Source organism: Anguilla anguilla, chromosome 2 (genome assembly GCF_013347855.1).
Source record: "Anguilla anguilla isolate fAngAng1 chromosome 2, fAngAng1.pri, whole genome shotgun sequence".
NCBI lineage: Eukaryota > Metazoa > Chordata > Actinopteri > Anguilliformes > Anguillidae > Anguilla > Anguilla anguilla.
In genome coordinates, this window is record NC_049202.1 from 27,064,176 (window position 1) to 27,078,381 (window position 14,206).

General features: G+C 39.9%; 1 protein-coding gene across 1 annotated transcript; it reads left to right on the forward strand.

The window, feature by feature from the left end:
* Positions 1-4,169: 4,169 nt before the first annotated feature.
* gip (gastric inhibitory polypeptide) lies at positions 4,170-12,958 on the forward strand. The gene is made up of 5 exons (XM_035398603.1): positions 4,170-4,206; positions 6,569-6,662; positions 6,950-7,087; positions 10,729-10,827; positions 12,757-12,958. Exons 2-5 carry the CDS (start codon positions 6,583-6,585, stop codon positions 12,764-12,766), a joined length of 327 nt encoding a protein of 108 aa, XP_035254494.1. The 5' UTR covers positions 4,170-4,206; positions 6,569-6,582; the 3' UTR covers positions 12,767-12,958.
* Positions 12,959-14,206: the final 1,248 nt, after the last annotated feature.

Here is a 14,206-nt window from a genome sequence, read left to right on the forward strand (position 1 = left end):
TAGGCGGTTTATTCCGGCGTTTTCACAGCTGACCAGCCCCTTGACTGATTTAACTCGCAAAGGTGCCTCAGATCCGGTCCAGTGGACGGAGCCGTGCCAGCGAGCGTTTGAGAGGGTAAAGGAAGCCCTCTGCGGGGAGCCGCTCTTGTTCACCCCTAATTTCTCTCTTCCTTTTATCCTGCAGACCGACGCATCGGACAGAGGGCTGGGGGCTGTTTTGACCCAGCAGGTGGAGGGAGTCGACCGCCCGGTGCTGTACCTCAGCCGCAAACTATCCCAACGGGAGGCGAGGTACAGCACGGTAGAAAAGGAGTGCCTCGCCATCCGGTGGGCGGTCGGGTCCCTGCGCTACTACCTGCTGGGTCGCCCATTCACCCTCTGTTCGGACCACGCTCCCCTCCAATGGCTTCACCGCATGAAGGATACCAACCCGCGAATCACCCGGTGGTATCTGGCTCTACAGCCCTTTAATTTTAAGGTGGTTCATAGGCCGGGGGCGCAGATGGTGGTGGCGGACTTCCTCTCTCGCCCCGAAGGGGGTGGGGGGGGGGTCGGTCATCGGCCGGATGGCTCCCCGGCCTAAGTCGGGCGTTGGGGGTATGTGGTAGGGTGGGCGTGGTTTTGCGTTGGCTGCAGAAAGAGAGTGGGCGGGGCGGCTCTCGGAACTCTGCGCCACGGCTGTTGGGGTTTATTAATCAGCACTGAGGGTTAATTGTGGGATTGATTGACAATGTGCTGATTACCTCGACAGTGAGCCTGGACGTTTAAAACCTGCTCGACCGAGAGAGAAGCGGGAGAACGGGAGAAGGCAGGAGAGCTGACGGGCTGTCAGCCGTGAATTGAGAAGCAACACTCGGTTATTGTGTATTGTAACCAGAAAGCCGCGTGGCGGCCGAAAATAAAAACAAGACGCAGTCGCGTCCTGAAAGAATTAACGTGTCTGTCTCCTCTCTCAAACGAGCGGTAGCACTCGAGCTGCTACAGTCACTTAGCTTTTTTTTTCTCTTCCTTGCTACAACTAAGGGTATGCCTTATAAACCTTATAAATACAAAAAGTGGATCTCAGAAGAAAAAAACATGAAACAAACCTGGAGAGAGGGGGTAGACAAGTTGCCAGCTTGTGAGCTGAAATTGCAGGAGATTGCTGATAATTTTGTAAATGAAGGCTCATTGGATAACTGTCAAATGTGTGAGTACATACAGTGTTTTTTAAGGGGATTTGTGTTGGGTTTCTCATGGTGGCAGCCTGTTATAGTTTGAATTGGGCCACCGCGCCATTTGTCTCCACAATAGTTAAAAAATATATATTTATATAGCAAAGCGCCAGCGCTACATTAACACCTGACTTCCATGAAAGCCACACATGATGTATAAATGACTGTATCTTATCATTTTATGCTCTATGTAGTGCTTTTTATAGTCAAACATTATCACAAAGCAAATATACAAAATTTAAAGCTAAAATTGAATGTGAACTTTCATCCAATGACTATCATCATTCTCAGTCTTTACACACTTTCCTTTTATCTGTATTTGTTATCACTATTAAATTAACAGAAGGCCAGTGTTGTTGACAAGTTTTGCTAAGGTAAACTGACTTATATCTATTAACTCAAGAAAATGTACAGCTATTTAAACGGAACGGTAAAGGGACTGCATTTATATAGCGCTTTTATCCAAAGAGCTTTACAATTGATGCCTCTCATTCACCCATTCGCACACCAACAGTGAAAGGCTGCCATGCAAGGCACCACTCAGCTCGTTGGGAGCAATTTGGGGTCAGGTGTCTCGCTCAGGGACACTTCGACATGCCCAGGGTGGGGGATCAAACCGGCAACCCTCCGACTCCCAGACAACCGCTCTTACCTCTTAGCAGCATCATATGTCTATCACATCTTTCACAGTCAGGTTCAGCCATAAATTGATTGAGGAGTTGGCTAAGAATACAAATCACAGTGCATGGTAGTGTGATAATGTTCTGATTTCTGTAATAGTGCTGCTTGTTCCTTTATCTTTTCATATCACTGCCACAGTCACAACATTCGAAAAAATATATATATATATTTATTTATTCATGCATTTGTTTAGTTGTTTATTGTAGTACAACTGGATCAGGTGTGTCCTTTACTTGTTTACTTGTGAATCCATTTATCGGCATCTTTAAAACAATTATTAAACCAAGGCTCTGAATGATGGATGGAACAAAATAATGAAGAACATGAACCCTTGAACCAATGGCTGCCACCAGTGCACTGCTGGTGGCAGCCGACTAACTTTGCCGCTGCTGAATCGACAGTGGGCCATCACCATCTTGCTATCTGGGAAGCAGTACAAGGAGGAAATTATTCAAGAAGATGTAATTGGCAAGTGCTGATAAATGTACGTCAAACTGTCCTGGTTAATTATGCTTTATGTTTGTGCATTTTTACATGCTAAGAGATTGCAAATTCACTGAAAAAATAAACACTCAGATCCTTTGAAAAGCGGTAAGTAGTACCCTACAATGACAATCGGATCGTGACAGCATTGTCACTATCTGCAATTAACTGCAGCAAATAGCCAAATCAGTGTAATAGCAGCTTAATTTAAAGAAAACATATGCCAGTTTTATTACTTATTACTATTCATTTATTTGTCACGTTTCATCACCATGAACTATGGACATAACAATGTTATGACAGGTAACAGTATTATTAGTAATATTAATACTAATAATATCAAAATAACAAGATAGTCTAAACAATAATGACAGTGGATTCATGTAGACTGTATAAAGGGCAAAGGGACTGCATTTATATAGCGCTTTTATCCAAAGAGCTTTACAATTGATGCCTTTCATTCACCCATTCACACACCAACGGTGAAAGGCAGCCAGGCAAGGTACCAATCAGCTTGTTGGGAGCAATTAGGGGTTAGATGTCTTGCTCAGGGATACTTCGATACGCCCAGGGAGGGGGATCGAACCGGCAACCCTCCGACTGCTAGACAACCGCTCTTACCTCCTGAGCTATGTCGCCCCATTCGAAATACTAGGTTAGTGTATAATACTCAACGTATTCTCTTGGTTCTGTGCAGGCAACACCCTCATTTAAACCCTGCTTTTCAGTGTACTCAGTCAATGAGTCAATCACAGCCTGATGCATGTGCTGGCGTGCCCGTATAAGCAGGTGCTTGCAGAGGTATAAAACCATGGAGACCAAATTGGAATGAAACTAATATTATATCTTCTTTTGTGGGGCTCAGAAAAAATTGCTTCCAGGAGAGATTAGTTTGGTAGGAGTTTATAATTACTGTCCAAAATAATTTAATCTGGCCAGGGTAAATTTGTGGTTTTCAATGGAATTGAATGGAGAAACTTGCTTTTTGGCACCAGAGGCTTACTAAACTGCAATACCTCAAGCAACCACTGGAGTTTGTGGGCTTCACGGAGAATGGCAATACCTGGTCTCCTGGGCGGGAATAGACGCTGAGCATGCATCCGCTTGCGCATGTGTTTTGAGTGCATGCGCATCTCCTGTAAAACTGGCTTTACACTCAATTGCCCATTCAGCTAATCCTGGAGGTGTTGTGCGGGGCTGGTGTTATAATAAAACACTCCCTTAATGTTCCAGATTGAGTCAATTGGTTTGTTGACTTCCTTTGCTTCATTGCACAGGATACTGATCAGTAACTCAAAATGACCTACATGCTAGACTGAGTTCTATGTTTTTAAGGGGGTTCCAATTGTGAGTACATAGGTGACACGCCAAATAACCACACAGCAGGGTACTTTCCAACACATCACACAGGGATCTTTTACACGTTTGTCACTACCTACCCACATTTTCAATGAACCTAAACATAGCCTCTAAATAAACTGGTCACATCCAGCCCATACGATGTGACATTAGCCTTCCTTTTCATTCAGTAAGGACTGTTTACCCTACCCCAGTCATTGCAAGTGTATTTCCACTATTGCATTCATATAATTTTGCACACATAATCTTCCTAATATGCAAGAAGCCCAGCTTGTTTCTGTTTACATTTGTATATCAGGAAGCTAATTTATGACCTTAATGTAGCAGAACTAAAGTGTTTTTCCCCGCTACTATTCCAGGTCTGATAAGCACTACAGCTGTGCCACAGAATAGCCTATAAAGAGCAAGAGCGTTCTGTACAATTGAGCAGAACATCACTTAAATCATCTACTTTGACACGTAAAGGGAGGTAAGCATAAATCTCAGTTTATATCAAGGATCCAAATTCAACATTTTAATGGTGATGATCATTTGATGCAGGCAATAGTCCTGTGTGAGAAACCCAGAGGTGACAGTGTAAGGCAAGTGTAAGGTTATTGCATTTCTTAAATGGGGAGGTAGTAGCTTCAATGTTGTTAATTAGTCCTCATTTGCAACAATCATCATGACAGGGCTGTTATACAGTACTAGCGCAAACCATGGAAACACTGCATTTATAAACAGTTGGATGATTAATGCAATATTTGGCAACAATTTTTGGCATAATAAATGTAATATGTAATAGATGTAATATCAACATTTTTTTAAATGAAGAAATTATTAGCACTTGTGTTAACAAGTAATAATCATTTTATAATCAGCTGAAGCATTTCTTTGTCCTGTATTTTTCAACATGAAATGTTAATATCCATGCAAAAAAGTTTTATGTCACTTGTAGACTTTAGTTCAAATGATCACATGGTTTCGTTGAATGCTCAATTCTGATTGGCCACTTCAGGCTTTCAGTGGTCAGATATTTCTGTATAATGACCAATGCTATGGGTACTCTGTCACTCCACAGAAAGAAGTACCGCTGCTGTCAATTTGACAGTTGTCATTAAGCATACTATGCATGATTTTTTATTTGAAAAAATAATAAAATAACTATGCTAAGACACTGGTATGATGCACTGGCATTCTCAGTCTTTACACACTTTCCTTTTACCTGTATTTGTTATTCTAAAATATTTGCCCCAAATTTTTGGGACATTTCTGAGTATGGCGCTCTTTTCTGTATGGTGAGTGGTGGGCAGGGCTATAGAACTTGTGGTTTGGGATCAGATTCCAACAAAGTGTTTATTGCTAGTCAGCTACTGCAACGACAGATGCTAAGAAGCCTAGATACAGTAGACAAGCCGACAGGGGTCGTTCAAAAACTTGAGTCAACCAAGGAAATTCTCTTTGGTGGCGTCAGCTGAAGTTCGCCAAGGGGCTGAAAAGAGTTGGCCTGTTTTCTGTTAGACCTGTAAGTTACTTTTAGCCTTTTACATTATGCAGCTAGATGCCCAAGGTTGGGTAGCTTTTGTATCAAGTTCTGTTCTTTCATAAAGATGTCTTCCCCCCCTCTGACCACCTCACCTCTTCGCTTGATATTTTGCTTGTAGCGCTCGAGGGTATGTCCTCAATGGAGGTGTAGGTGGGGTTGAAGACGAAGGAGGTGTGAGTGGGGTTTACAAACACAAAGTCTATAAGGGCCGCAAAATCCTACATAGTATACCTTTAACTTAAGAAAACCAATAAATCTGCCGCCATACACACTTGCATTACCTAGTAAGTTATTACTGTATGACTTATGCTAGCTAGCTATACAGTATATTCAGTCAGATTTACAATAGCTAAAACCGGCTTAGTGTTAGCCATGTTACAAGAGGTGCGAGTCTGAATTGGATGCCGGGGAGGAAATTAATGTTGAAGACACTGACAGTGATGGGACAGTGACAGTGAGGCAGAAATACAGGGGCAGAGCAAAAAATAAATAAAAATTGTTTTTAAATCTCTGGCCTTTAATACAGTCGTTCTGTGTAGGCTACAGCTGTTCCAGTTAATGTTCTGCCATCAATGTCAGGAGAGAGTTTGTTATTAAATTTTGTACAAATATGTATTACAGAGAGTCTGTTAACTTTATATTGTTAACTTGCCTTGTATCAATAGCACGTTAGCCAATACTCCCAAAAACACAAGCATGCTGAGACCATTTTGACCTAAACGAATGACCCCAAATTAATTTTAATATTAAGCAGGTAAAGTAACGGCAAACCTAGCATAAAGCTAATGTTAGTTTGCATTCTGATCTGGATGAGAGAAACAAGAAAGATGCTATACTGCTAAACAATGTGATCAAAAGGCCACAGAAGAATATTTATATTTCAGCAGATTAAGTTGATAAAAATCAATAACGGTAAAAGTAACTAATATATAATCATTGTTGGTAACTACTGTATAAGGTAATTAGTCATGTAACAATCAGTCATTATTCCTCAATAGCTGCCCGCCTTGTTCGGGATTATCCCTTACTTACTGGTGGTCACATAATTTAATTACCACACATGGTCAGAAAGTTACATTTCAAATACATTATTACAGACAAAAATGGCTCAGAAACAACAACACAAGAAAGGTTAAAAGTTTCAAGTGTACTACACTTCTTGAAGCACAGTGTTTCCATAATTTGTGCCAGTACTGTACATGAACTCAAAGTCTACCAATATGATAATTTACATTCAGACGTTTATATTTGTCACTAAGGACTACATCCATACATAAGTGCAACACCTCTCTCTCCCTCCCTGCAGGATCCATAAGGAACATGAAGACTGAAATACTACTTTTATCCTGCCTCATTGCTTTGCCAATGGTCCTAGCCAGGGGGAAAGCTGGACAAAACAGGTAAGATTTAGGCTATACTGTGCAGCACAGTACATGTATATTATTTTCACATAATGTCTCGCATCTCCTAGAAGATATTTATCATTTATTATTTATTAGTATATTTTTATAGATAATACAGCCATTCTTGTAGTTAACACGTAACATCATTTGAACATTTAGAGCATAGGCTCTAACAGTACATGGGACGTAAGGCAGCTGTGGTGAAAACTTCAATAATGATGCAGAATATAATGTTGACTCTTCATTGACTAAACACTTGGCCTTACTTGTTCGTTTATGAACAGCCAATCAGAAGATGGACAGGCTCTGAGCAGGCGATATGCTGAGTCCACCATAGCCAGTGACATCAGTAAGATTGTGGACTCCATGGTGCAGAAGAACTTTGTAAACTTTCTCCTCACCCAGAGGGAGAAAAGAAGCGAGTGAGTAGAGTGAAAAGATGGCATCAATTACTGACAGTGTAGGGGTCTGTATTGCTCAGACAGTGCATGAAAAAGTGATATTGAGAAGTGGGACAGAAGCAGTCTGTGAGATGGGACCTTTCAGAGGGAAGGATTCAAGGAATGAGCAACTAATGAACAGTTAAGAGGGCTGGAAGGAACAGATGTATTGGGACATATTAATTGTTGGTACAAAATGACAAAACGTGCAGGTGCAAAATGTGTTGATTTTGGCTATGTGTACCTATAACCAGGGCCATACATAGGATTTAAAAATCTGCCTGTCATGGGTGAAAAGAGATTAGCGAATGCCAGGGTGGGGGGAAGGTGGAATTTATGATTGCAGGCAGCAATAAAAAAACAATTTTTCTTGACTTACCCAGGTCCTGCTGTGCCGCTGAATTTAGTGTCTGTTTCCCCTGCATAGTCCCCCCTGTACTTTGCATGTAGGCAACTAATTTCAAACGAACGTTTCCTATGTCTTACTGATTTTCATGGTTTTGTGGTTTTAAGATAATGTTGGTATTTCAATGAAAGAATTTCAACAATTAACCAGATATTATACAGTAGATAATGTAAATCAGTGAAGAATGATACACGGATGGCTATTATGGATGAAAATGATGCCCTAATCACTTTATCATTGTGAAGACTACATTATGCAATGCAATTGGAATTCTCTCTAAATTCATTAAGTATTGTTACCATTGATTTATCATTAATACTATTATTTCTCAGCAGATACCCAGTTGTTACTGTTAAAAAAGTTACTCAATCAATTTCAAACAGATGATCAAAATTAGGGTGTGGTGGTGCAGTGGGTAGCACTGTCGCCTCACAGCAAGAAGGTTGTGAGTTCAAATCATGGCTTGAAGCCTTTCTGTGTGGAGTTTTCATGTTCTCTGCGTGGGTTTCCTCCGGATGCTACGATTTCCTCCCACAGTCCAAAGACATGCAGGTTGGCTAACTGGAGACTCTTGCCCATAGGTGTGAGTGAATGGTGTGTGTGCCCTTCGATAGATTGGTGGTCTGTCCAGGGTGTATTCCTGCCTCTTGCCCAATGCACGCTGGGATAGGCTCCAGCTCCTTCCCCCCGACCCTGATCAGGATAAGTGGGTATAGATAATGGATGGATGGATGATCTAAATTATTATTGTGAGCAGCTCCATATTTGTTCAACCCTTTACACAAGCCAGGATGCCAGAATCCTGAGATTGCTCAACTCAGTGCTCTTACAACCAAATAATTAATGGAAGCTCTGGGTTTTAGCTTTATTAGTAGCTTTATTAATGATACATGACAACTACAGTTTTAAGTGCCACCATTGTCGTGTAGTTCATCTATTTGACAAACACCCCCTCCATGCAGTCATCTGCAACTATACCTCCCTACTATACTGGAAAATAGCATCAAAATATTCTTTCACCACCAAATATTTGTATTCACAGCAATAAGATAATGCCAACAATAGCCCAAAGATATGCAAATACAGTGGTGAAAAATGCTGCTCACTGAATAGCTAAGCAAATAAGAGGAATTCTTGTATAATTATACCATGTCATTCTACTATCAATAGCAGCGTCAATAGCTTGGTTTTACACATAAAGATGGTCCTTTCAACAGTCGTCATTTATTGTCTTTAACAATCCATTTGAGAAATAAACACACAAATAGAAAGCAAGGGTAGGTATTGACGTAAGTAACACCACTTGCAAATGCTGCCAGTGTAACAGTTTTCAGTTAATTCTGGTTTGATTGATACCACTTTTATCCAGCACAGGTGATATACTTACAAATTACAATAGCCAGCACAACATAATCTACCATGGGGGAGTGGGTAGTGTAGCCAAAAAAAGATTTTTGTAATTTGTTGGACAGTGGCTGCACGCAATGTTATTAAAAACGGTAGGACAAACTAATTAAGTTGAAGTCGTCACATATATTTATTGCGTGCAACATGTCTATAATTTTATTAAGCAAATCCAACAATTTTATTTATTTAATAAATCCAACAATTTATTTTTTGAATCTACTTAATAATACTGCGTACAACCACTAGCCAACATTTGTTCTGTGTCTGGGTCTGTGTAGTAGTAGAGTGCTATATCTAGTGTTGGGCAGAGCTACTAGCTTAACAAGCCTACGTTTTCCATAACCATGTGTGTAGTGTCTATTTCTAAAATCAAGTAGCTACAATTGTAGGCTAGCTGTACTGGCATAGCAGTAAAATCATTAGACCAGCATCATTTGTCAAGAGCATTTTGCCATTTTTTTCTTAACTGTATTTGTTCATGGCTGTTTCCTTATGAAAATCACATTTACAGGATTCTGCATATAATGTACAAATTGCCTGCATTCATTCATCATCTCATACACCCAGGATATGCACAAAAACAAAGGTCTGCACATCAGGAGTGTCAGGAATCTCATACAGTTTTTTTGTAGGCACATTTTTAAGAACAAAAGTAAGAACTAGAAAGGTTACAATTCCTGAAGGATTTGTAACCTTGCTTCAAATTCCAACTGGCACTGTCATCAAGCCTCAATGCATTTCAATGAGGGCGCATAGCTCAGAAGAAGCACGAAACCGTCCAGACCCACAGCGCACCGTAGCGTGACATATACAGCCAGGGATCAGCAAGTAGCGATTATGTTCCAGGGATTAGTCATATCCTAAAAGTGTCATGAGTAAAACTTGGCTAACTATATAGCCAACTATATAGGGATAAAGTAAAAGTACAGTTTCCGTCAAACAGCATTGCAATGACTTGACACAACGACATCCATGTTCAACAGAGTAGACTATAAAATGCAAGATTTTTCTTTGATTTAACACAACCCAGTTTGAAAAGAAGACAGCTGCAATAAAGACATGCTGCATTTTTTTCCACAATTGAATATTAATATTCAAGCTCAAATGTCTTTTTAAAAATTCTAATAGAATTTGAATATCAAAGCATCGTTTGACAGCCCTATTAACCACTGGCTGTGATATCAGATAAATATGCTCCTGAGTGCCTCATTTGGTCAGAATGCTTGCCATAAATGCAAACTGTCCTATTGCCTAAATATTTCAAGTTTAAACCTGGGGAACTTTCATTACTATTACCAACCATTACTGGGAGTCAGCAGCAGGACAATAACTTTTGTCTCAACAGGGCTAATTTTGGTTTTAATTGGCCAGGGTTCCTTGGGTTACTGCTGCAATAATTCTTTCTGATGATGTGCCAGACACCCACGGGCTACAAGTTTCCATCAGTAAGACACATGCCTCTTATTGGTCCAAACTGTCCTGTAGTACTATGTAGCCTGAAGTTTGAAAAGTAGTTTGTGGCTTATGAGAGCCACAAATGGCGAAAATGGAAGAGAAGTCATTGGAAAAGCTTTTGTTTAAAAATCTATTTTAAAGTGGCACCCAGGACTTTATGTTATGATCTAAAATGTGTAGTGTTACTGTCTAAAATGTCAAAACAATTGGAGTTTTAAATAATTGTCACTATGCAGCCGAACACACATCAGGTAAATCAGCTGACTTATAAATACTTGGTAAGTTGAACACTTTCCTTGGTTTTATTTTCCCATCACCAAATGCAATTTAACAGATTGCCTATGTTTTGTCTTAGGCCCACCATGAAGCGTGAGGAACCATGGACTCAGCTTTTCAATGAACTTCTAAAACAGGAGTTTACTCAATGGGTCAACAGCAAGGGTAACAATGCCAAGTGAGTGCTGTACTAACCCACACCATACCCTACTAACAATGTACCACAAGTACATTACAAATTTCAGCTAGATGAGGGAATAAGTGATGGCTATCTGTTGTATAAAGTCAGGTGGGTTACGGTGTTTTCTGGTACTCAAGAACTGCTCTTATAGATGAACTGCATTATTTGGTGCATTATATTCCTATTGACATTTTGTCAGTACCATTATATCTTACGCATAACACATAATATCTTACATTTTGTGGATTATAGGACCTTAAAGTAATAATCGCGAAGATTTTCATTAAAATAAATGTCTGTTAAGTCACTATCTATCGCTGAATTAGGTAACACAATGCTGATTGCGCCTATTATTATATTAATTTATATTATTATTATTGTTATTATAATTTATGATTAAAGAACTGGGTGTCTGTGGCGACATTCCCGGGAAAAAATCACAAGTGGCGCATAGATAGTGACGCATTTTCCATCACCCATCAGTGGTTGGTCCGGCAGAGAGGGTAGGCGAAGCTAACGCAACAGGCTTGCTCTTCAACTCACTTGTGTGAGCGGCGTACTGTTTTTTCCAGTGTTTGCTAGCGTTAAAGGTGGGGGGGGTTATGGAACCCTAATAAGTTTTTGTGTAACATGAGAGGTCATATTATTTGTTGATGTACGTTTCGTATTACATTTAGTGACAATGTAACGTTACTAAATTACATAGCTATTTGCACAGCTAACGCTAGCTACCGGACCATGTCAATAAAGGCAACATTAGTTTAGACAACATTGCGCACAGTATCCATCTCTCATATCAGGTAACGCTGTGTTAGCTAGCTAGCTAATGTCAGCTAACAATGAGAAAAAACGCTAGCTAATGCTACCGACCAGTACTGGCCTCGCAAACCGTCTCTCGAATGCAATGCTACCTTGTTGCAGCGTTGCAATGTAGCTAACTAAAGGCCAGTTCAGATCAATGATTCGCAACGAGACTGGATGCAACTTGCAAAATTCCAAGACGTCTGATTGTAAACGTTCTAAAACTGCACTTGGCGATTTGACAAGATGGGTCTTTTGAGACCCTAGGCAAGGGTCTGCAACTAACCAGTTCACACTGCTGCAATTTTCTCTGCAACTTTCTAAAACCGTTTCGTCTCGTTGCGAATCATTCATCTTAACTGGCTTTAACGTTACTGTTAGATGTCAAGCCGGAGAAAACTAAATAAAAGAATACGGCAGTATGGATTAGCGTTGTTATTATTTTATTATGCTTCCTCATATGTTCCTTCAGCCTTGATGCCCTTTTTTGATGAAATCTCCTTTGTTTTTGTTTTATATTCTTCTTATTCTGACTGTTAATATAACACCCAGCTCAGCTTTATTCTCGAACAGTTTAGCTAGCAAAACCAGAAACAACAAGGCAGTTGTTTCAAAAATATCACACAACAATCATTCACGATGATGATGCATGAGATACATAACTGCACGAGCCACAGTGAATCCCGCAAATTCTTCTCTGCAGTGTAAAGATGTTCATACCGAGCAAAAGGTGGATACAGAACGTTTGTGGAAATTGATCACTAATTCTACCCCAGGTCTGCTACACCATTTTAACCCGGCTCGGCAGTGTAAAGACAGCTTAAGTTAGCCTAATGTTAGACAATGAATGAGTATGTACATAACGTTACTTGTATAACAACCATTTTTTATTCAGTAAATAATAAGTGTAATAGTTGGCGTGGCCCAGGTGCCAACTGACTGACGTCACACAGGTGACACTGGTTGGATCCGGTTGGATCTATGGGAAGTGAGGTCCAAAAACACACCTGCAATTACCGCTTCTCGCCATTGGTACCGCCAAAGAGAACGAAACTGAAATCTTCGAGATTGTAACTTTAACAAAATGAAAAACTAATAAATATCACTCTTCTATTTTGCTTCTAGAACTGAGTAAGAAGCTGAAAAGAATATAAATGACTAATCAAGAGAGAGTGGTGAGAAAGTCAATCTATTGTTAAGAAGTATATAAACCAGGATCTCAACACTGCTGTCTGCATCATCATACGAAGATCTGTGAATTGACTTCCTGCTTGTGCTGAATACATTTAATTGTATATAAAATCAAAAAATATAGTAATCAATTGAATCAAGCAAATATATATTTTGTGTGTGCTATCATTGTCATGTGATTATTTATGGACATGTTCAAGTCCAACAGTTCAGAAATGCAATACTCATTCATTTTTCAAAAGAACAAAGCGAATGAAAGGAATTTGCTCTGATTTCCACACTGAAGCATGACAGAGACAAAGCCTCATTCTGAAGAGCAAAAACTGTCTTTTTGCTATGGTAATATGCAGGGCTTAACATTAATACCTTCCACATGTGGGTAGAATTTGGCAGTGACTCCATCACTCTTACCAGCCACTTTGGCAGGTGACCTTTTGGTTGCATTTTCTACAAAAAAATCATTGTACAATGATAATAATTACAGGGGTAATACCACAAAATCACGAGTTCTAAAGCAAAGTATGTTGTCTCCATTTGGTGTATATCACATTAGTCCTACTGTAAAGAAAAACAAAAATATAAATATAGCTGTAAAGCAGCGATTCCAGGGTCCAAGCCAGCTACAAGCCAGTCCTAATTGCCTGATCAGTGCCCAACCTCTCTAACGGTCTTCTGGCTGAATGGAGGCAAATCCCTGCAATGCTCCAACATTGAGTATAAAGCCTTCCCAGAAGAGTGGAGCTTGTTATAGCAACAAAGGGTGAACCCACTCCATATTAACCCCTTTGCGCACATGCCAAATCTTCCCAATCCTTGCCCATTTATGGGGTACCTTTTTTAAAGCCAACTCCAGGTGTGAGCATCACAGAGACCTGAAAAAGGGCTTAAACGAAGCAGGACATGTCCCCATTTACAATACTAGATGTGTATATTCATAATTTAGGAAGATATAAAGTGCGACAAGTACAATTGTCTAGGAAAAAAGCAAAAATGAATTTGCTCTTTTTTAGTTTGCAATAATATACTGATATATAAAACAGGTTTAACTATACATGTCCTGGATCAAAACTCCTTGACCACAGGTGCGTAAAATCTAAGGGTGGATATGCAGAACTACTAAAGATCTATGAAGCAAAAGTAAGCAGTGTACACAGTGTCTCCAAATCTATCCAAAATGTCTAAATTATTGTGAGGGTGGGGGAAGTGTTAACGACCACACGAAACTACAGTGAATTAAAAAAGGGCGTTTCTTTAAGTTACCACCGAAGTGGAAACCACTAGGTCTCAGTAAGAGACTTGAAGGGGTAACGAAAAGAAGTCTCAACTCCTAAGGGAGAATATCCCAACACAAAGTAAATGTCTCGGCAGGAGAATGAAACTAAGG

What these genes read in the sequence shown, in the direction of transcription:
- gip (XM_035398603.1), top strand. Translation starts at nt 6,583, where the DNA reads ATGAAGACTGAAATACTACTTTTATCCTGCCTCATTGCTTTGCCAATG. An exon ending in GGGAAAGCTGGACAAAACAG is followed by an intron (nt 6,663 to 6,949) that starts GTAAGATTTAGG and finishes GTTTATGAACAG; the next exon opens with CCAATCAGAAGATGGACAGG. An exon ending in CAGAGGGAGAAAAGAAGCGA is followed by an intron (nt 7,088 to 10,728) that starts GTGAGTAGAGTG and finishes GTTTTGTCTTAG; the next exon opens with GCCCACCATGAAGCGTGAGG.